The sequence below is a fragment of the Meriones unguiculatus genome, chromosome 19 (genome assembly GCF_030254825.1).
Source record: "Meriones unguiculatus strain TT.TT164.6M chromosome 19, Bangor_MerUng_6.1, whole genome shotgun sequence".
Lineage (NCBI taxonomy): Eukaryota > Metazoa > Chordata > Mammalia > Rodentia > Muridae > Meriones > Meriones unguiculatus.
The window spans coordinates 63,798,368-63,819,775 of NC_083366.1; the positions used below are offsets into that span (position 1 = coordinate 63,798,368).

At 48.9% G+C, this 21,408-nt stretch overlaps 3 protein-coding genes across 4 annotated transcripts in view; 1 reads left to right on the forward strand and 2 right to left on the reverse strand.

Moving 5' to 3' along the window:
• Phf2 (PHD finger protein 2) overlaps positions 1 to 1,582 on the reverse strand; it is a 66,752-nt gene extending 65,170 nt beyond the window's left edge. Inside the window, exon 1 of the mRNA XM_060372744.1 lies at positions 1,453 to 1,582. Coding sequence (XP_060228727.1) covers positions 1,453 to 1,550 — 98 coding nt within the window. The 5' untranslated portion in view covers positions 1,551 to 1,582. The remainder of the gene's footprint in view (positions 1 to 1,452) is intronic.
• On the forward strand, positions 1,549 to 5,762 carry LOC132649271 (collagen alpha-1(I) chain-like). 2 transcript variants are annotated; one of them, XM_060372748.1, is made up of 2 exons: positions 1,549 to 3,746; positions 3,904 to 5,762. In XM_060372748.1, exon 1 carries the CDS (start codon positions 1,549 to 1,551, stop codon positions 2,311 to 2,313), a length of 765 nt encoding a protein of 254 aa, XP_060228731.1. In that variant the 3' UTR covers positions 2,314 to 3,746; positions 3,904 to 5,762. The 2 variants fall into 2 exon arrangements, with proteins under 2 accessions (XP_060228731.1, XP_060228730.1); XM_060372747.1 differs by having other exon boundaries at positions 1,549 to 2,725; positions 3,602 to 5,762.
• Positions 5,763 to 9,299: 3,537 nt separating this feature from the next.
• Positions 9,300 to 21,408, reverse strand: part of Fam120a (family with sequence similarity 120 member A) — an 86,853-nt gene continuing 74,744 nt past the window's right edge. The window contains exons 13-18 of the mRNA XM_021638190.2: positions 20,716 to 20,925; positions 19,292 to 19,475; positions 18,676 to 18,813; positions 15,116 to 15,257; positions 14,612 to 14,708; positions 9,300 to 11,181 (exon numbers count right to left, since the gene is read on the reverse strand). Coding sequence (XP_021493865.1) covers positions 10,870 to 11,181; positions 14,612 to 14,708; positions 15,116 to 15,257; positions 18,676 to 18,813; positions 19,292 to 19,475; positions 20,716 to 20,925 — 1,083 coding nt within the window. The 3' untranslated portion in view covers positions 9,300 to 10,869. The remainder of the gene's footprint in view (positions 11,182 to 14,611; positions 14,709 to 15,115; positions 15,258 to 18,675; positions 18,814 to 19,291; positions 19,476 to 20,715; positions 20,926 to 21,408) is intronic.

Here is a 21,408-nt window from a genome sequence, read left to right on the forward strand (position 1 = left end):
CATTCCTGAATTTGGAGAGGCCTCAGGCTCTTCTTACTCACTGTGATCTGGCTCCAAACAAACCCCTTGGAGATGGATGCCAGTTGATCACTGTTTACAGTGGCCCTGTTTGGAGCAGAGCCTAAGGGTCACACAGCCCCCGGGGCTCCCCACAGCCCTAGCTATTCTGGGGTCAAGAGATTTCAGTGAGCCATAGAGGGCCACCCCTCCCAAGACCAGCCAGGATACCCCACCAGGGTGGACCTCTGTCCCAAGGCCTACAGGTCCATCACATCCTGGCCACCTAGCTCCCCCCACTTAAAGGTGACTGGACCAGAGGCCACAGCTCTCTTTCAACATTCCCTAAAGATCCTGGATGTGGGGAAACAGGAGGGTCTTCTCTTTGGAAGAAAGGTCAGGGACCATCCGGAACCACACATCCTTCTCTCCCTCCAGAGCCTGCTACCAGCTGCTAAAAACTCACACCCAGCGGACAGACAGACCTGTCCAGCTTCAGGCCAGCCCTCCTGAGGCCCAAGCACATCCCACAAGCAAAGTCAAACACAAGAGAACCTGTTGGAGCAGTTTAAGCAGGATGATCACCTCTTTCTCCTCCTCTTACTTCAGAGTAGGAAAGGACTTAGGCTCTCGAAAAGTAGGCACAAGGCCAGGTCATGGCCACCAGCGAGGGCCCAGAGGGCGGGTTTAGTATCTCCGGGCTTACCCCCACCCCATCTTCCTTAAAGATCATAAGGTCATGTCAAAACTGGGGTGTCCATGCTTGGAGCAGAGAGGAGGGAAACGGGGAGCCGAGCAGGCCAGGAAAGAGGCGGCCAAGCCATAACACCCCCACCCCAACCCACAGACACCCATGTCGGGCTGTCACCGCACTCCCGCCTAGGCCCGCAGGCCGGCCCGAGCCAGCGGGCGCGCGGGGTCCCCGGAGGGGTCCTGCCCGCCAGGACAAGGTCCCGGGGAGGTTCCCGGGCTCCGGCAGAAAGCGGGGGCAGCGGCCACCACCTCGCTACCGTCCCCCGGTCCGCCCCAGCCCCGCAAGCTCCGGAGCCCGCCAGTCGCGCCTCTCGGGGGACCCGCGCCGGGCCGCGCGCCCGCCTCTCCCGGCCCGGCCGCCCCGAGCCCGCGCGGGGAAAGTTCCTGCAACTTCGCAGGGGGCTGGCGGCGGGGGCCCCCCGGGCCTGGGCCTCGTCCGGCCCCGGGCCTCCGCCGCCACCGCGGCCCCGCTGTCACACGGCCGGGTCCCAGCCCCAGCGCGGCCCGAGCCCCAACTTCCCCGCGCCCCTCGCCCGCCCCGGCCGCGGGCCTCGCTTTGTGCGCCGCGGCCGAACGCCCCCGCCCTGGGCACAAAAGGGCGCGCGGCCCGGCGGCCGAACGCGGCTGCGGTGCCCGGCGGGGCCCGGGGCGCGCGGCCGGGGCGCGGGGCCGGCTGGGCCGGGCGGGCCGCGGCGCGCTCACCTGCCGTGGAACCAGTCCTTGCAGGCGTCGCACTCGATCATGAAGCGGGTAACGTCGTAGGGCAGCCGGCAGACGCAGTACACGGGCACCGTCGCCATGTTGCCGCGCCGCCGCTCGCCCCGCCGCTGCGCTGCCCGGGTCGGGCCGGGCCGGGCCGGGGGGCCGCGCGGCGAGGGCGGCGGGGGCGGCGGGCGCGGGCGCCGCGGCCGGAGCGGACGGGGCCGGGGGCGCTCGGCTGGGCCCGCGCGCGCGCGCTCGCGGCCGGGCGCGTCCACACAATGCCGGCGCGGGCTGCTGGGGCCGCGCCGGGAGCCGCCCGCCGGGCCGCGGGGCGCGGGGCCGAGAGTGCGCGGGGGGCCCGGCCGCGCGCGGGACACAAAGCGAATGGACGCGCGGGGGCGGCGGGCGGGGAGCCGCGGCCCCACCGAAGGGACCCCCGGCCGCCGAGCGGCCGCTACGTCAGCGCCCCGGGTGGCGCCGCCTCCGCCCGCCGGCCTGGGCCCCGCTCCCGCCGCCGGGAAGGCGGGCCGCGGCAGAAGGTGGGCCGCGGGCCCCGGGGAGCCACCGGCCGGGCCCGGGGAGCGCCGGCGGAGAGAGGGTGGCCCCGGGACGCCAAGGGGAGCGAGCCGCGGAGCCCCCGGCCGCCCAGGCTGCCCCGGCCTCGGCCGGGAGCAACTCCTCGGCCTTAACTTTCTTCTGACCCCGGAGTGGGATGGCCGGGAGGGATCTTCCTCCTCTTCCTGGGCCCGCCAGCCTCCCTCCCATCCCGGACTGCGGCTGAGCTGCTGGCCCTCGAACCGCCTCCCCTTCCCCTTCTTCCTAGCTGGGGGCTGCCTTGCGGCTCCCTCCGCGATCCGGTGAACCTTCCGGCCCCAGGGGCGGAGGACAAGAGTCAGGCGACCCGAAAGTGAACTGCAGTGGGACACAGCTTACCCGGCTTTGGTGCCGCCCAGGAGCCCGCTTCACTAGCCACAGACCCCCGAACTTTAGGGGCGGAGGACAGTCCAGTGACTGGCATCTGAGCCACAGGACTGGGGTTACGGTGTCGCTCTCCCCTGCTGCCTCGCCCTGACCTGGCTCTCCGGGCTCACCTGCCTCGCTTAGGGCTTTTTCTGTCCCGTTTGTTGGGAGGATATGAGCGGGGGTTCTCCTCTGTCCCCCACCCAGGTCGCCCCTGCTGAGCAGGGCCACATACTTAGTAAGAAACCTGGCTGCTGGATGTGTCTCCTCTCTACCTGTCCCCACACAACACGTGGAGATGCAGTCTCTGCAGGTGAACTCCAGTCTCAAGCCTCTGCTTACCTTGACAAGGCAGAGTTCCCATCATCCCTGCCCGGATTGCAGTTGCCAGTCAACCATTTGCTCCATTGCTGACAACTCAAGTCGGGGAAGATCCTCTCACTGAGCCAGAATCTGCCCTAAGCCAGCCCAACTCTCCCTCCCCAAATTGGTGAAGTTGGGACCACAACTCAGGATCTGAACCAGGGCAAACAGTGTGTTAGCTAAGGGCACACATGTGGGAGGAGAGACAGGAAAAATAACCTCAGAAATTGAGGGCAGGCAGGGAACCCCTCCAAACTGTACGGAATGAACTCGGTTCAAGGCACCTGCCTGAATTCCAGCGGTCACCTTGGGTCTCCTTTGCCCTGGGTGGTTCTTCCCATGAGAGGCAAGGGCTAACTATTACGCCCCTGTCACCGCACAGCGTTAACAAATAAGCAAAAGGTGGAGTCTATAGGAGACCCAGAGTGAGTCCTGGTGGGGTAGGCACTGCCCCTGTTACCCAAGGCACCCTCCATTTCCCCAAGAGGTGGTGCTGGTGGCATTTAGCAGAAGTGAAAAACTGAAGCTCAGAGCAGTTAAATGCAGAAGAGGAGTGGCCTGCCAAGGGTGGGGCCAGAAAGCCTGTCCTCCTCCTGGTGGGGGACTGACCACTGGGTGCCTCCATCTGCTCTCCCTGGCTTCTGATGTTCTCTGTGGCAGCCAGCTGTGCCCACTACAGCTGTCCCTGTGCTTGGGAGTCAGATACTTTCCTGATTCTCAGAGCCCTCCGGGGGCTGCTGTTCCTGCGGCAGCAAAAAGACCCTATCCTAGGCCTCTGGCCCTAACTTCTGTTTACCTCCATCCTTCTCCCATCTCCTTTCCTTAGGTGTTTATTGAGCACCTACTGTATGCTGACGGCTGTATACCAGAGCTCAGAAGATGCTCAGCTTTCCTATACACCCTGTAACAGCGAAGCAGGGGTGGACTTAGATTTGAGGGGTTGGTGGAGGAATGCGTGGAAAGGTGAGCAGGTGAGTCACCTTCTGAGAACATGACCCAGGAGAGGGGTCAAGAAGGTGACAGAGAGGTGCTCCTGCTGGCTGTAGGAGGAAGAGGCACTCCAGCGCAGGGGCAGTGTGGTCTGGTGGCCCCCTCTACTGGTGCTTCCTGCCCCCCTTCACTCCTTAGGGCTCGGCTTCCGTTGAGCACCCTCGCCTGTGGTCCCACACCAGCCTTGCACCCAGGCACTCCAGTGGTTCCAGTGACTTCGGTACTGCACAGCAGCCAGACTTCTCCACTGAGGCACACTGAGCAACTCCACTGTTTTGCTTGTAATCTTCATGGTTTCCCAGAACCATTCCTCAGGAGACAGATCTTTCCTGGCATGATGCTGGCCTCTTTGTCAGGGTTGTTGTTGTTGTTGTTTTTCCGTTTATTTAGTGTAGGTGTGTGGCCATGGGTGTGTCGGTCGCCTACGATGCACAAACACGGTTGTGCGGTGGTTAGTTCTCTCTGCCATGTGGGTCCCAGGAACTAAACTCGGGTTGTCAGGCTTGGTGGCAAGCACCTTACTGACCGAGCCATCTTATCTGGCCCCTCCTTATCAAAGGGATTTGACCCCTTCACTGGGAGTTTCTCCCTGGGCTCTTTTGTTGTAACCAGCTCATCACGTATTTCTTTAAGCCGATGCTGCACAGTTTTGATTACTTTGAATACTGATTAGTTTGTTTCCTAGCATGGTGTTGGTGTACTCCTTTGATCCCAGCCCTTGGGAGGCAGAGGCAGGCAGAACTCTGAGTTTGGGGACAGCCTGGTCTACTGAGTGAGTTCCAAGATAGCCTGTCAGGGAAAAAAAAAAGTTTGTTTCCTGGGGGCTGGTAAAGGTGTCTCACACACACATACACAAACACATGCACACATGCAGGATTTTTAAGGTTTTAGTTTTGAAAAACATTTTTGAGCCAGGTACAGTGGTGCATGTCTGTTCCCCCAGCACTCAGGGAGGCAGAGGCAGGTGGAGGCAGAGGCAGAGCTCTGTGAGTCTGAGGCCAGCTTGGTCTACAAAGCGAGTCCAAGGCAACCAAGGCTATAGAGAAACCCTGTCTTTAAAAAAAATTTTTTTTTTTTTTTGGATTGTAGAAAATCTATAGGTTTTAACCTTGTATTGTGTGTTTATTTTGGTGGGGAGAGGACAAGCTGTGGGGGTCAGTTTCTCTCTCTACCATGTAGGGCGGTGGAGCGTCCGCAGGTTGTCAGGCTTGGCAGTGGGCGCCTGTGCCTGCGGAGGCATCGCCACCCACTACCCTGTTCTTCAGTGATAAGGTATGAAGTTTTCTAATTTGTGAACACTGCCTTTCCGTTTAATTACTGTTTATTTTTGCATAGTTGTCTTTTTAGAAAATGACTGCATTCATACACTTAGAGTGAGTATATATGTCTCCGTGTGCATTTGCGTGTGCATGTGGGGGCACAGAGGACAACTTGAAGGAGTCTGTTCTCTCCCACTGTGTGGAACCGAGTGCTCAAATTCAGGTGGTCATCAGGCTTGGAGGCAGGTGCCTTTATCTACTGAGCCATCACATCAACCCATTAAATGTTTATGCATTTATGCATGTATGTATTTTTTCCTTTTTAAATCTTTTTTTTTTTTTTTTTAGTTTATGTATATGGATGTTTTGCCTACATACATGTCTATACATCAGCTGTGTTCCTGGTACCCATGGAGGCCAGAAGAGGGTGTCAGACCTCCTTAGACTGGAGTTACAGACAATTGTGAGCTGCTGTGTGGGTTCTGGGTCTTGAACCTGGGCCCTCTGGAAGAACAGCCAATGCTTTTAACCTCTGGGCCATCACTCCGGCCCCCTCCCCACAACACCCATTGAAAACCATCTCTTGTAACCACAGCTTGAGAATGACCTTCAGCCCTGGATCCTCCCACTGCCACCTCTTGAGTTGGCTTATAATCATGTCTCCCCTCACCTGGCTTATGGGGTGCTAGGGTGCTAGGGCTGAAACCCAGGACTTCATGCAAGCTAGGAAAACATTTTACCAACTAAGCTACTTTTCCACCACCAGAATTCTAATTTTTTTTTTTTTTTTGGCTGTTCATTGTTAAGAGTATGGAAACAAAACTGATTTTCAATCAGTTTTGATTGAAAATTTGATCATGTATATTGCTCTTTACTCAAACTGTATATTTTAACAAAGGTGTATGTGAATGCACACATATTAAGGTATACAGTGATTAGGGCTATCCTGGACACCTGTGCCCTGCCTAACGACTCCCACCTGTCCTCCACAACATCCCCCTAGTGTGGTTTTCCCTGGTAGCTACTCTGTGGAGGTTTTCACTTGCTCTGCTGTTCTTCCTGGAACCTTCCATCTCTCCTCCTCCTTTCTCCCCTCCTCTTTTTTGGTAAACACAGATTTCTTTTCATACCTGACTCAGGTGATATTCCACAGCCTCAGGGAACTGTGTCTCCTGTAGGGGCCTCAGTGCCACCCCTGTACTCTACTGGAGTGTCAAAGGTGTCAAGGTGTCAACGATGGGCTGGACATCCTTCTACAGGGAAAATCAGACCTTTTGGTCCACATGCATGGGTTTTGAGGCGCTTGTGCAAGGCCCACAGTAGCCCTTGGTTTGGACCCTCAGCTTGAAATCCCATTCTCCCCTTGTCCAAAAGGCATAAGCCACTGTAGTTCTGGCTCCTTAGATAATGTTCATTTTCTATGAAACCACAACTGTTTACACTGCCTGGGCCACTTCCAATTGTAGAAGCCAGGGTAGGGGGTGGGGAGGAATACGTATAGCCCCTGGGTGAGCCAGGCCCTGCTGGGGAACAGAGAGGAAGGTGGCCCTACTGTGGGCTCAGAAGCTTCCAGGCATATGAAAATCCAAGGCTGTTTGACCACGGGCCAGAGACTGGGTACCATGGAGAGCAGGCATCTACCATCACTGACTCTGGAAGCCAAAAGTCCCCGATCAGGGGTCTGCAGTGCTGCAGTCCTTAGAGATCCAGAGAAGGATCTGTGTCTAGCTTCCTGGCCCAGGCCAGTGTCACTCCAGTCTTCCTATGGTCTTGGCCCTGTGCTCTGTGTCCAAGTGCCCTTTTCAGAAGAGCAGCAGTCATCCTGGATAAGGCCCACCGCACTCCAACATGACCTTGTCCCAACTCCAGCTAACTGCATCTGCAGAGACCTTACTTCCAAATAAGGTCACATTCTGAGATCCCGTGTGTTGGCACAAAGAGTTGGGGGTGGGGGGTGGGGAGGGGAGCTTGATTCAGACCCTAATACAGGGTGCTACATCTTTATAAAAAAAAAAAGTTCTACATGAGGGCCTCCGGGTCATCTCAGCCTGAGCCATAGCCACAGCTTCCTAGAAGAGCTCACTGGGTGAAAATCGGGAGCCTGAGCACCCACCCTACTGTGGTTCTTTGGGAAATGGGAGAGCAGCACCCAGCCACTCAGTGAGCCCTGTGCAGAGGGCACAGGTAGGGCTGGCAGACCAGAGCAACAGGACCAGGACAAAAAGCCCTTCCCTGTCCACCTACCACACAAAGGGTTCAGCAGCAGAAAGCATGTCTCCAAGATCTCCCTGGGAGTAGTAGGCTGTGATGGAAACAATACATTTGCAGTCAGAGCTGGTCACCAGTGTTTGCCCTGCAGAAAGAAGGGGTTGGATGGGCTGACTTTGTATCTCTTTGTCAATGGAAACTGATACATGGGGGTGAAGGTATAGACAGAAGTATCCAACATTCTTTGACAGACAGAAAATGAAGAATAAGGCTGCATTAACCATACCCATGTTTACCCTCCCTACAAATCAAGGCCATATAAAAGGAAAGCCTATTTTTGTCTGCCAAAGTTGGCAAAAGGCCAGCAGGCTGGCCTTGCTAGGCAGATGGGCCTGTTCATACAAACAGTTCCTGGGCTCTAAAGGCCAGCCACACCAGGAATAAGAAGCAATGACAAGACTTACCTCCAGAGCGCGTCCACCCTACTCCATTTCCTGCCCTCACATTTTGCTAATTAAATGTGAACCTGTGTGTTGCACCTCCATTTTAATGGAAGTGCTCCAAGCTGCAGGCCTTGTGCCTTGTTCCTAGTAACGGTGATGCACAAGAACCTTAAACAATTTAGCAGAAGGTCCCCTCTATGCTGGGGCAGGGGGTAGAAAATACATATTACATTGAAAATCAAAAAAGGATCCAGTGTTCACGATAGTTGTTCCAAGGTGGCAGTTACAGCAAAATAATAATAATAAAATAAAATAAACCATGCTTCTAAAAGGAAAGAAAGAAAAAAAAAAAAGCCTGAAAAACCTCCCAAGCACGTCAGACCTACAACAAGTCACCTGACTGGGAACGACACTAGGCTGACTTCATCTTGGGTGTGTACAAAGCCTCAGATTTGGTTCTGAGTTCTGGCCAGTGCCACATACGGCCAAAGTCCCTTGGGCCATCTTGGCAATTGCCTCCCAATGACCCACTACAATTCCAATGGCAAACAGAGTCCAATTCCACATCCCTGGAGCCTCAAGAACCCCTTCCTTCCTACTCAAGCCTGAACCTCTGGTCTTTAAGTAAAGTGGCGGCACACCTTGGGGCCTAGAACAAATGCCAGCCAAGTAATATAAAAGCAGAGGAAAGGATGCCACAAGGGCCGTCCTTGTCAGGGGACACTATCAGCCCTGCACTCTAAGCCTGAAAAGACCGTTCTGTTCAGTTTGCTGAACCGAGGTGAGGGTGCCAGGGGTGACGGCATATTGAGAATAAGTTTTTTGTTGCTCCGGTTGCTGGGCAATTCTTTTGCGACTAAGAATGGACTGGACTTGCTTTCTACAGGCCACAGTACCCCAACCCTCGGGGACTGTAACTTTTTTTTTTTTTAAGATGATTCAAGCCTGGCTACCAAACACAGCCAAAGATCTTGGCAGTAGGAACCAGGATTCACTCTTGTCACTGAGACTCTGGAGACCAAATTAATAGAATCGGGCAATATGTCTTCCCCGTAATTTGGAAGCTACAGCACAGTAGGTAGAGGCCGGTGGGTCAGGGACCCCCGTGGCTGGGCCTCCGATCCTTCGTGGGATCTACGGTGGCCGCGAGGCAGCGAGACGAGCCCGTGCAAGGCCGCAAACGCGGTTCTTCTAAGCAACAGCGACTGACCGATCGAGCAGGCGCAGTCTCGGGTCTCGTCATGCATTTCCGCCCAGGCGCTGCAGAGGACCCAGCAGCCTCGGGCAAGGCTAGGCTCCGCCCTGAGATGCGCGCGCATCTGCAGCACAAGGCCCGCCCTCAGAGCAGGCGGCCTCCGCTCCGGGAGCGCCCCAGTAGCTTCTAGGTCGCTTTGCTGGACACACTTGAGGCCGGACGTAAAAAGATGGCATAAAAAGCAGCCACACTTGCAGCTCTACATTTAAAAAAAGATTTAATCAAGATCAGTTTTTCCCCATTAGACCTTTATAAAAGCTCAGCATAATCTTCATATTAAACACCAATGGTATTTCTAAACTTGGTTATCTGAGAGCTCTGTAAAATGGAAGTGAATTTACAAGTGAATTTAAAAGCCACACACCATACTTTATACTAAAAGAATAAAGATTTTTATTAAGCATTGTAAGTTGCATTCAATAGCCTCCGGATACGCCACACCACAATCCATCAACAGTCAATCAGACCCAACAGCAGTTCATTCTTCACAATCCATGAGTTAGGGCGGAACTCCCTTCAACTTACAGTAAGATCCTACTTAGCTCTTGCGGGCAGGGGCTGGGGAGTTACACCTCATTTCTGATCACTAATGTGATGAAGAGCATCGGAAGTATATGAAACGTAAGAAGTGATTCTGATTCAAAGTACATTGTTTGGAAACAGTAACAAAACATCAAAATGATAGAAGTATACCTGCTTCTACTAAATTCCTGATGGGAAACTTCTCAAGAACAAGCAATTTGTTTCCTGCTACAGAAGGGGAGGGGTGTTTTGTATTTTAAGATCAAAGGGGTTTTTTTTCTTCACAGAATTTCATATTTTGCTAATATGAAGGCATAAAACAGCAACAAAGAACAATAATGCACACAGCAGTGAGTACACCAGGGTAATGTTGGTATCCCAAACGGCTAGATAATTTTGGGGGTTTAGAATAAATGCAACAGAGGTCAATAATCACAGAATTTTAAGGTTAGAGCAAGATCAGTCAATGACTAAACAGTTAACGTCTTTTATAGGACTATTACTGATTATTAGCATTTTTGTTTTGCAAATGGGCACATACTGGTAAGAATGGAAGAAAGGACAATAACATGCATAATATTAACTACACACTTTAAAAATTATGAACCATGCAGAAGTTTAGCTCAAGTAGTAGCACTAATGTCTACGTCCGATTCAAACCACATAGCTCATTGATCACAGATGCATGGTATTAGTCACGAAGGTTCAGAACACATTGTGTTGATTTTGAAAGGTCGTTTGCATCTTCTATGATTTCAGCTTTATCTCCATTGAACTTGCTTGTAAAGTATGTATGATGTACTGTGTATTCAAAATCAGCACAACAGCAGTTTACTCTATAATTTTTTTTTTTAGTTTTGATAGTTGCACTTTTTTTTAACACAAAAGAACCACATCAACAGTGATGAAATTTAAGTAAGAAAGAAAAACTGTGGTTGTGCCTTATTTCTTTCATAATCATAAATCAAAGCCTTAAAACAAAGCTTCATTGTGAAACAGTAATGCAAAATCAAATATAATGGCATACATATGGTGCCAAATGCTAAAAATGATATTTTAAGCTATATATACTTAAAGACTGCCAAAATTTGTTTTCTTTATAGTTCAAGAAACACAACTCTAGGCTTTTGTCATAACCAGTTTAAACTTTGTGTACTTCATTTTAAGTGCGGGAGTCAAATGCTCTTCATTTTCTTTCTGTCTTTTTTGTTTTATTGTAGCATTTTGACTACAACTGGTTAAAACTAAAAAAATGTGTTGTTTAAATCTCTGATATCAAAGAGGGATCTGAATTTCCAAAGTCCTCATTTTTCTCTTACGGAAAGGACAAAATGTACATAACTGCAGGCTCTCTTTCTCTCCAGATATTCCTAAATCCTTACCCTTCCAGCATCCTTCACCCTCTATAAAAATAAGTTTACTCTTCTTTATTTAAGACAGCGGCCTCCAGAGCAGCCTCCCTGCGGCAGGCGCTGTCTGTACTTAGTGCATTTAAGTGAGGATTTGTATTGCACGGTTTAGAGTCATTGTTCAAGGCACTTTCAGAGTGGCTGGGGGCCCTGGGGTCACCTGTGCTCCCATTAAGTTGGGGCACTGGTTTCTCCTCGGCCATCACTCCGTTTTCAGCCAGGGACCCTTCTGACGACATGGCAGAGGACTTGGATTCCCCAGATTTCGACTTCAGTTCTTTGGCCACTTCTTCTGCTGAAGCAGCGTAAGGAGGTCTGCCCTGTTGAGAAGGAGAGTGATGAGAGCCTCAAGTTCGGAGGGTTGGAGCTTGGGACTGGGGACAGCATGGTCGGTCAGGAACACAGCTTGGCCGTAACGCCTCAGCCAGAGAATTCAAATGAAGCTATGCCCACTGCCTCTGTTCTGCCTGGCCTTTAGCTGGTGAAATGTCTGCCTTGCCTAATTTCTTCTGTGGCTCCTTCTTAACACCTCTGCTGCGAATTAATTCTGAAATGACAAAGTCTTAGTTGGAGTACTCTATCTAACCCTTTACATAGTGCCCAATTATTCCAGTTGCAGGGGCCTTTCAGTGAGTCTCCTCTGAAATGGAGGCTGTCCTCATACTCTCCCAATGCATAGGTCCCAGAACACAAACACCCCATCTTTACAGGATAAAAAAGTCACAGTCGAGCAACCTCAACACAAAGCACAGCTGTATCAGTAACAGCACAAGGGCTGTAAGTGGAACCTCTTTTGGATCATCCCCTTCCTCTAAACAGGTTGATAAATATTTCCCTTGAAAAAAATTGGACCTTGAGCCTGGCACAGCCCTGTACATTTCCCAACAGCAAAGCTCTCTGAGATGGTGATGCCTTCACCCTGACACGTGACAGACACTGTATTCTGGCAGTTTCCTGCTGTTAAGTGCCCCCACCCAAACCAATAGCATGGTCATCAAGTTATGATAGGTCTAGGGAAGTCCCTAAAGACAAAAGAGACTGAATGGGAAATGGGAGTTGAAAGAAGGTCATGGGGTGGGGTGGGTCCTTTGGGAGTAAGAAGAATGGGGATTGATGATGATACTTCCTCAATCTTGAGAACAGACTGAAAAACACCAACATATAAGCACCAAAGATGATCCAAACCCTTAACAGACATTTCATCAAAACAACACAGAAGTGAAATAGCAATTATACATGAGAGAAGATGTGTTCAACATCACGTCACCAGAGAAACACACATTTAGATTATGTAACTATTAGAATGGTCAAACAGCCAGGATAAGAAAGAAAAGAAAGAAAGGGAAGGAAAAGGAAAAGGAAAAGGGAAGGAAAAAGGGAAGGGAAGTAAAAAGGAAAAGGGGAAGAGAAGGGAAAAGAAAAAAGGAAAGGAAAGGAAAGGAAAGGAAAGGAAAAAGGAAAGGGAAGGAAAGAAGGAAGGAAGGAAGGAAGAAAGAAAGAAAGAAAGAAAGAAAGAAAGAAAGAAAGAAAGAAAGAAAGAAAGGAGAGAAAAACAAAACAAAAAAGCAACTAGGGTTCAAGTGGGTGAAGCATTCACATTGTGAGTTCAATCCGTGGAGCACACATAAAAGTGGAAGAAAAAGAACTAATGACACAAAGTTGAGCACTTAGCGCCACATGGCCAGTGTGGTTCATGAATGCATATACATACAGCATGCTCACACACATACAATAAATAAAAATAAATACACAGGTGTGGCATGATGGTCCACACGGCACAATGGTCCACAGCTTTAATCCCCACACTCAGGAGACAGGAACAGGGAATTTCTATGAATTTGAGAACAACTGGGTCTGCATAAGCAAGTTCTATCCAGGGCTATGTAGTAAGACTGTCTCTGAACAATAACAACCAAAACAGAGAAGAAAAGAAACCCAAGAGGTAAACTATAGCCTGAGTTGCAAATCAAAAAAGAGAGGAGACAGGCAATGAAGTCTGCCAAATATTGAAGGTAGGTGTAGAAGAGCCAGTGAATGGGCAGCTGGAACACCGAAGTGGAGCAAGGAAGTGAGAAAGCATGAAAGTGGAGCAAGGAACAGAGCCAAGCACCACCATGCCACAGGAGACAAGATCCTGCGGGGAATAGACCTAAGTTCACTGTTCCGAGTGCGCTGATCAGAACACAGGGGCTTCTGGGTAAGGCAGCAAGTTTTCACAGAAAATCAAAACCAATCTGGGCACTTAAGTCAAATACATGGGTGAGTTCCATGGTGATGACATTAGGTAAAACTTTGATAGCAAAGCTTTAGGTATGAGGAAAATGAGGTAAAGCAAGACAACTGTGGAGAAAGCCTGCAAGCCAGGGTCCTGATTAGGAAAACAGTCTTCAGATTGAACACTGTTTCCCTCAGTCTTTCCTGAGGGGCCATTCTTCAAGAACCCACTGAGAAAAGGACTTCAGAGACCAAACAGATGCCTACAGCCTGGAGGGGACACAGGACAAAAAGGTATTTATAGAACCAAGACAAATGAGGCACAATGGGAAAGTATAGTGGATCATGGCTCCCTGCCCAGATAACAGATGAGAATAGCACAGCTAGTGCTTAAAAGTGAAGGTGGTGTGAGAATGAAGGGAAACACATAAACATGCCCTCCAGCTGTTCTCAGCACTGGTGGCTGGCCACAGCACTGTGAGCAAGTACTGAACCTATGTGTGCAAAGTGTAAAAAAAAAGCATTGACTACTTATAGTGAAAGAGAGCATTAGTAAAATGTCTATCTGTTAGAACTCAACAAGTATTCCACTGGGACAATGAGTGACGACACACTGTCTCCACGGGGCATGCACAAGGTACAGGTGTCCATAAGAAGGCTACAAGCAGCTCCTTCAGGGAAAAGGACATGACACAAGAGATCAAAGAAAAGTACAGTCAACAGATTACACAAGGACCTTATCTTAAAAGTAGGGGTGGAAAGAGGGCTCGGGGATTAAGAGCAATGGCTGTTCTTCAAGAGGATCTGGGTTGGATTCCCAGCACCTGCATGGAAACTACAACTGTCTTTAACTCTAGTCCCAGGGAGTCCAACACCTTCTTTTGGTCTCTAAGGCACATGGTGCCTAGACATACATGCAGTCAAAACATCCATACACATAAGATAAAAATAAGCAAGTCTTAAATACACATACACCAATAAAACCATTGTCCCATATGTCACGCTACACGTTTAACCAGGGACTGTGATCTACCCTGTGAACTAAGTAACGGTTGTCATCTGGCCTATAGTCTCAAAACCCCATTTCCCTCAGGTGGTGATGTGTGTCTTTCATTGCAGCACTCAGAAGGCAGAGATAAATGGATCTCTGAGTTTGAGATTCAAATTCATTGCAAATACATGGTAAGTTCTAGGCCTGCCAAGGCTACATAGTGAGACTCTGACCTTAAAAAAAAAAAAAAAATTTGTTTTCCACTAAAGTGGCTGTCTTGGACAACAAATGGCCAGGGGAGCCTGCCCCTCATTTAGCCCAAACAAGAAGTCAAACACAGGTGTCTCTCCAAGGAATTCCTGAATAGCAGGGAAATAACTCAGGCTCACAGAGAGCTTTATGTAAACATGGAGAGCACCTATGGGCCAGGTATCACGTCTCAGGCCTGACAGCTACCAAACAAACTCAGTCACAACACAGGCAGGGACACTGAACCTAGAGGAGAGACAGGGCCGGGGCGACAGAGGATCACTGTAGGGCATTACCTGAATTGCTCCCTGGCTTTTGTAGCCTCTGCCGTAGTACCTTCCACCTCTTCCAAACGTTCTAATCACTGGAGTAGAAATAACTCCCCTTGGACGCCTGGGTCAACACAGGAAGGCAAGAGCAAACAGAGTTAAAGCCATGAAAGATTATATTTAAAATACTCTCCAATAGATGTTATGCTGTGTGAGACACTGAGTATTATATATGGTCACATCGAATCCAAGGCATCATTTCTCTGGTTCACACTCAAGGCATCTGACTTCAAAACTAACACTTGAAACTTTGTTAAAAGACAGTTCATTAGTTGAATAATGCATGGTTAATTATTTAATAATGGTGAATCAAACAATTACATAATGTTATATAAGAGGATTCTATGTAACACTAGGAACAAAGCTGAACAGGAACTATCCAGTGATAAGAGAACAGTTCCTGCAGAGCGGAGGAGCCAAACGCTGCTTTCTGCCCTTACACACAGTACACCACCCCAGCCCAGAGCTTACCCTCTCGTTGGTCCTCCCACAGACACCACCTGTAGCGGGAAGGGCCCTCGAGCCCCACGGCCCCGCCTGCTCCCAGCCCAGTGACCGACCACGGTGCCAGCTATTTCTAGCTTCCCTCCCTGAGAAGGAATAGGTTGGACTCCTGCACCAAAAAAAAAAAAAAAAAAAACATGAGAAGACAAGATCTTTACAACCACAGCATTGGCTCCTACAAAGAGAATACAAGCAAAGCAACTTGCTTTGTAAGCAAAGCAAATTGTATGTACAACAAAGCCATTTACCCTGCCTTATGATGACTATTACAGGAGGCTATCTGTGCACACCATGCAATTTACTATTGTTGTTGCTGCTGCTGTTTTTAAGAGCAGGTTTCTCTATGTGACCCTGGCTGTCCTAGAACTCTCTAGGTTGACCAGGAGAGCCTAGAACTCGGGAGATCCACCTGTCTCTGCCTCTCAAATGCTGGAATTAAAGACATGACTGACCCTACACCATGAGATTTCAAGCTGTATGTAAGAACCCATAACAGAGCTAAATATGGAAGTAAACATGTGTGATCGAAACACTTGGGAAACTGAAGCAGGAGGACTGGATTTTCGGCCCAAGTGAATTAGAGAGGGAAACACTGTGTGAATTTAGAAAGAGAGTGGGGCTGGAGTAATGGCTCATCATCATACATGGTGCGGACCACCAAGCTTAATGGATAATCTTTGTTCAATCACCAAGTTCTACATGTTGGAAGGAGATAACCAACTCCTAAAGGTTGTTCTCTGAGCTCCCTAAGTACCTGCAGCCTGTGCATATGCACAGTAAGTGTTTTAAAAGGATCTGCAAATGACTTGGTTTCCAGCTGCTATCATGAACTCCTATGAAGTAAATGTAAAGAAGTAGAGCTGAGGGCAGCTGGCCGGCCTGTCACACCATCAGATGGACTTGTATAAACTCAGTGTGCTTTTCTCTGGGTAAACATACATATGTCCATACATATGTCATTAGCCAAACATTAGAGAAATAAATAAATCTAGAAGCAGCCCTTCCTCTTTCACTCTCACACTTGGGATAGAACCCGGGCTGGACACAGGTTAGGCAAGTGCTCTACCACCGAACTATATGCTCACACCATGAATTTTAAAAAAGGGTCTAACTGTGCAATCCAGGCCAGCTATGAACTCTAGATGCTCTTGCTCCTGTGTGCTGGATGGAATTACAGGTGGACTATTCACAGCTCCATAGTTACCATACTGTTAAATTAGAATTTCCTAAAGCACAAACTTAAATATATCCTGTAATCACCGACTTTTATTAGTTACTTATGCATTGAAGATTCTAGTTTTCTGACCTAAGAACTTTTTGTTTTCTTTTAAAAATTTTTATTGTATGTGCATTTGTGTGGAGGTATCAGATCCCTTGGAAATGGCATCATAGACAGTTGTGAGCTGCTATGTGGGTGCTGGGAACTGAACTCGGGTCCTTTGGAAGAACAGACAGTGTTCTTAGCCACTGAGCCATCTCTCCAGCCTCCAAAGAAATCTTAAACTGGTAAATTTTCCTGAGCTTATCACAAGCTCCCTACCATCCTTGTGTTAAGATGTATGCCTATGACCGACCCCATGCAGCTGTTGAAATACTGGAAACAGGTCTTCCTACAAAGTTACTCAGAGTATGTTGGACCTAGCCTCTTAGCCACATGAAAAAAAGTATAAAGAAACAGACAAGATAGTTTTTGTTTTCTTGAGACAGGGTCTCAAGACAGCTGTGAAGCCAGGCAGTGCTAAAACCTGCCTCTGCCTCCAGAGTGCTAAGATTAAAGTGTGCCACCATACTCAGCCCAACTAGATGTTTTAATAACTACTTCTTTTATGCCAATGATATTATTTCACCAGGTAATTAAGATGGATAAATAACTGGATTTTTGAGACACAACCTCACCATGTAATACTGGCTGACCTGAAACTTGCTATATAAACCAGGCTAACTTTGAACTTGCAGTAATTCTCCTGCCCGTCTTTTTTTTTTTTTTTAACTCCCTCCTTTTATTAAAAATAGATTTATCCTCCTCACATAATATATCCTGATTACAGTTTTCCCTCCTTCTACTCCTCCCAGTTCCTCTCCACCTCCCCTCCCATCCGGATACACTCCCTTTCTGTCTCATTAGAAAACAAACAGGCTTCTAAGGGATAATAATAAAATGAGATAAAACAAAAACTGACACATTAGAATTTGACAAGACAAACAGATAGAAGGAAAAGAGCCAAAGAGAAGGCACACAGAAATCCACTCGCTCACACACAGGAACCCCATAAAAACAATAAACTGGAAGGATAATATATACTCAAAGGACCTGGTTCAGACCTGTACAGACCCTGTGCATGCTGCCTCAGTCTCTGTGAGTTCATATGAGCTTTGATCATGTTGACTTAGAGGGCCTTGTTTTCTTGGTGTCCTCCATCCCCTCTGGCTCTTACACTCTTTCTGCCTCCTCTTCCGAAGGGTTCCCTGAGCCCTGAGGGGAGGGATTTGATGGAGAAATCCCATTTAAGGCCTGGCCCTGTCTTCTAAGGGCTGAGATACAGGCATCCAGTACCACACCCTAGCAAGGCTGAAAATTTACTAAGCTACTTTCCATCTTAAACCCTGCATGCACACATGTTTCAGGTCTACAGCTGGTGTTTCAGGTGTGCACAGCACAGCACAGGTGTGAACAGGACAGTTAGAAGGCAAGTTAAGTTCCTTGTACCTCACACTGTCCCAGGTAGCACCTCCCCCTCTTGCTTTCCCCAGCCACGGGACATGCAGCAAGAGTCCAGCTCCACAGGGAGCTGAAACACATCAGGGTTACAGGAGCAGCCACAAGACAGAGAAGCCCTCAGGAGGCTGAGGGACAGGAGGTAAGGGCCCACTGGGGCTGCAGACAGCTGATTCTCAGCTATAATCTTTCTATACCTATAGCCATGCCTCTTGCTGACTGCTATAGTGTCAAGTAACGGAGCCAGCAAATGTCACCATCCAGAAAGGAATGACTATCCTGAAAGTAATTTAGAATGTATCAGACTGACCCTGCAGCATGACTGTAGTAAACTATTTCCAAATAGGTCAAATACAAATGAAGAGAGCTATAAGGAAAATTTACAATAAGCTACCTTATAATTTTCTTTAAAAAGAAAACTGTCAGAGGCTTTTATGTGTCAGGAATTATGCATGCGCTAGCACCTTCTATAAAAACGCTGTACCAAAAGATGGCGGCACGAGATAGGACACTATGCAAAATTAGCAGCCTAGCATATGAGCACAAGGTGTTGACCAGGTCACACTGGTGCATAGTTAAATTCTCTGCTAGGTGGACACTCAGTGGCCTATCCCGGAAGGAGAAGACAGGACAACTACAACAGGACCACTGCACAGACCTAAGGGCAGAGGGACAGCCAGGGACCCAAGCAAAAACCCACTGCATTAGAGGTGGCTGGAAAGGACAGTCAAGGAGGAAGGGGCCAGATGCTGGAACAGAGAAAGTGCTGGTGGCATAGGCTTGGAGGGTGTGGAGTGTGGGTAATAATTACCGCCCTGGGACTTGCTAGTCCTGCTGCTGTCACTGCCTGAGAAGGTTCCGCAGTGTCCCGATGCTGCTGCCACCCGGAAGGCACGGTAAGGGGCTGTTGCTACCGTTTCCCCATAGTGGCCTCCAAAGCCACAGACTCCTGTGGGACCCACAGACCAGAGAAACAGGAAAAGCATGAGAGGTGGGTCACAGAGAGACCTCTCATGCATGCAGAACAGCTCCTATCTCTTTCAGCTGGAAAAGACCCTCCTGCTATCTCCATCATTCCCAGAGGCCAGCACTACAAAGCAGCCTCCATCAGCAGTCATTCAATAGGGCACTGGCTGCGGGCTCCTGAAGTCTCTGGAGCTGTGGTCCTGGAAGAGAGCTCCCTCTGACACAGAGGGATTTACTTTCCTACAGGTATGAAAAATAACTAAAATCAAGGTGACTCCCTTTTTCTTTCTCACCATTTCCTCCAGGATCCTACTCTCTCATCCCTCCTTGGGAAGAATTACTGCCATAATACTGCTTCTTCCTAAAACCCACTATTAATGTTCCCACGCAGCAAGCTGCAATGCCACTAGAAGAACTACACGCTCTACCCCAACCTGAAAGATTTCCAAAATCTGACTCACCTGCGAAGCCCCTGCCCCTGCCCTGTGAGGGTGGGACTGGCCCAAAGTGCCGAGGATATACAGATGCTGGGTAGAAGGGCAGAGCGGGAGGCGGTGGGAAGGGGAGGGGGTGGTTCTGCCGGGAGAAGTTGAGCCCCTCCAGGATGCTCTGGCGCATCTTTTCTACCTTGGCAGCCTGCTCAGCCTAGAAGCCAAGGGAAAGGCAGGTAGAAACATCATCCACATGTTTTAACACATCTGAACAGTCACTAACACAGCAGAACCACTACAGTACAAAATCTGCATTTTTAATATTTATTTTATTTTTGTGTGTCTATGTGGAATTGTGCATATGTGGTCAGTGGTCGGAGCCCCTATCCCAGCTGGTGGTTGTGTGTTGCTTTATGTGGGTGCTGGGAACTGAACTCAGGTACTCTGCAAGAACAATAAATACATGCTCTTGACTTCGGAGCCCTCTCTACAGGTCCTCAGCTACTCCTAATGTTTATTCTTAACATCTAAATAGTCAAGGGTACCGGCCTGGTCACTGTATGACCTGTCTACAGCAGGTGTAGGACATGACAGACTATCCCAGGCGGGGCGCAGTTCATACTGAAACAGGGCTCCCTGTTGGCCTAGTGTGTTTGCGCTTTTTGCTGGTGTCACTGGTTAAGATAGCCCCACAGTGCTGAAGTACTCTGCAGGGCTTGTCAACACATACCAGGCTGTGGTGTGTCACAGGCAGGCACCATTGGCCCCGAGCTTAACAACCATTATGAAACAACATATACTATGAAGAGAAGCCACACAGAACAGGCTGTGAAACTGAAAATGGGAACGAAACCTCATGGAAACCTAGCCCTGATACTTCCCAGCCACGCTGGTCCACTCACTGACTCAATATGCAAGGAGCTTTCTAGAACCTAACTCTCTCAAGTAATGAGAATCTATGATCTACTGAGCATGTGTTCTATTGGGAACACTCAGGTTAGAAGATGGCAGGTGTACTGGACAGTTTTATGTCAACCTGACATAGACTAAAGTCATCTGAGGGGAAACCTCAGTTAAGAAAATACCTCCATATGATTAGGCTGTAGGCAAGCCTGCAAAGAACTTTTTAAATTAGTGATTGGTGGGGGAGGAACCAGCCCATTGTGGTGAGTGATGCCATCCCTGGGCTGGTGATCCTGAGTTCTACAAGAGAGCAGGTTGAGCAAGACAGGGGGAACAAGCCAGGAAGCAGCATCCTCCTAAGGACCCTGCCTCTAATTTCCTGTCCTTACTTCAATTACATGTAAGCAGAAGTCGGATAAACCCTTTCCTCCCCAAGTTGCTTTGGTCCTGGTGTTTCATCACAACAATAGTAACCCTGAATGAGAGAACAGGTTTAACTCATACACTATACTCCACTATAGTCAGAGATGGCCACCCTGTCCCCAACATACCTGACCATCACAGAGGTCGATGAGTGGGGTCTTTTCCCGGCTGGCTTTGAGAAGTTTGGACTGGAAGAGCTTCCCATCAAAATACATCCAAGGACAACAGTGTTCCCAGGGGATGGGCTGCCCACACGCATCATTGGCAAACAGTGCCATGTCTACTCCGCTCATGAAGAGAGCTGACAGCTGAATTCCTCTGGGATCTAGGTTTTCAATCTTTAAATTGAGAAGAGTAATTTATATGGAATAGGAGCACTACAGTATCATGCTTTCCCACTAAGACTCCCCCAAAGTTAACAGAGCACCATCCTCATCAACAAAAGAACCTTGGCTTCACCCAGACCCGGTCTTACTCAAAGAAATCCACCTTTCATGTTACTAGAGTATTTAAGAGCAGGTTTTCTGAACGTACTGAATAGTTTGACACCTGTAAATTATTACACCATGTGGATAATATGGTGCTTAAGACTAGACATGACAAAGGGACTGATGAGGTACAGTCTCCTTCAGGGCCCAGAACTACACTTCAGATCTGAACACTGACCACATATTAACAGAAGGGTGTCCAAGAAGAAACGTTTTAAGATCCTGCATTTTTCAAGCAGCTTTATTAATAAATTACTTGGCATAATTTCGTTTTGAAATAAATTTTCACTATGTTGCTTTATATGTTGTTTCAAAGAAGCTTAAACTGTAAAA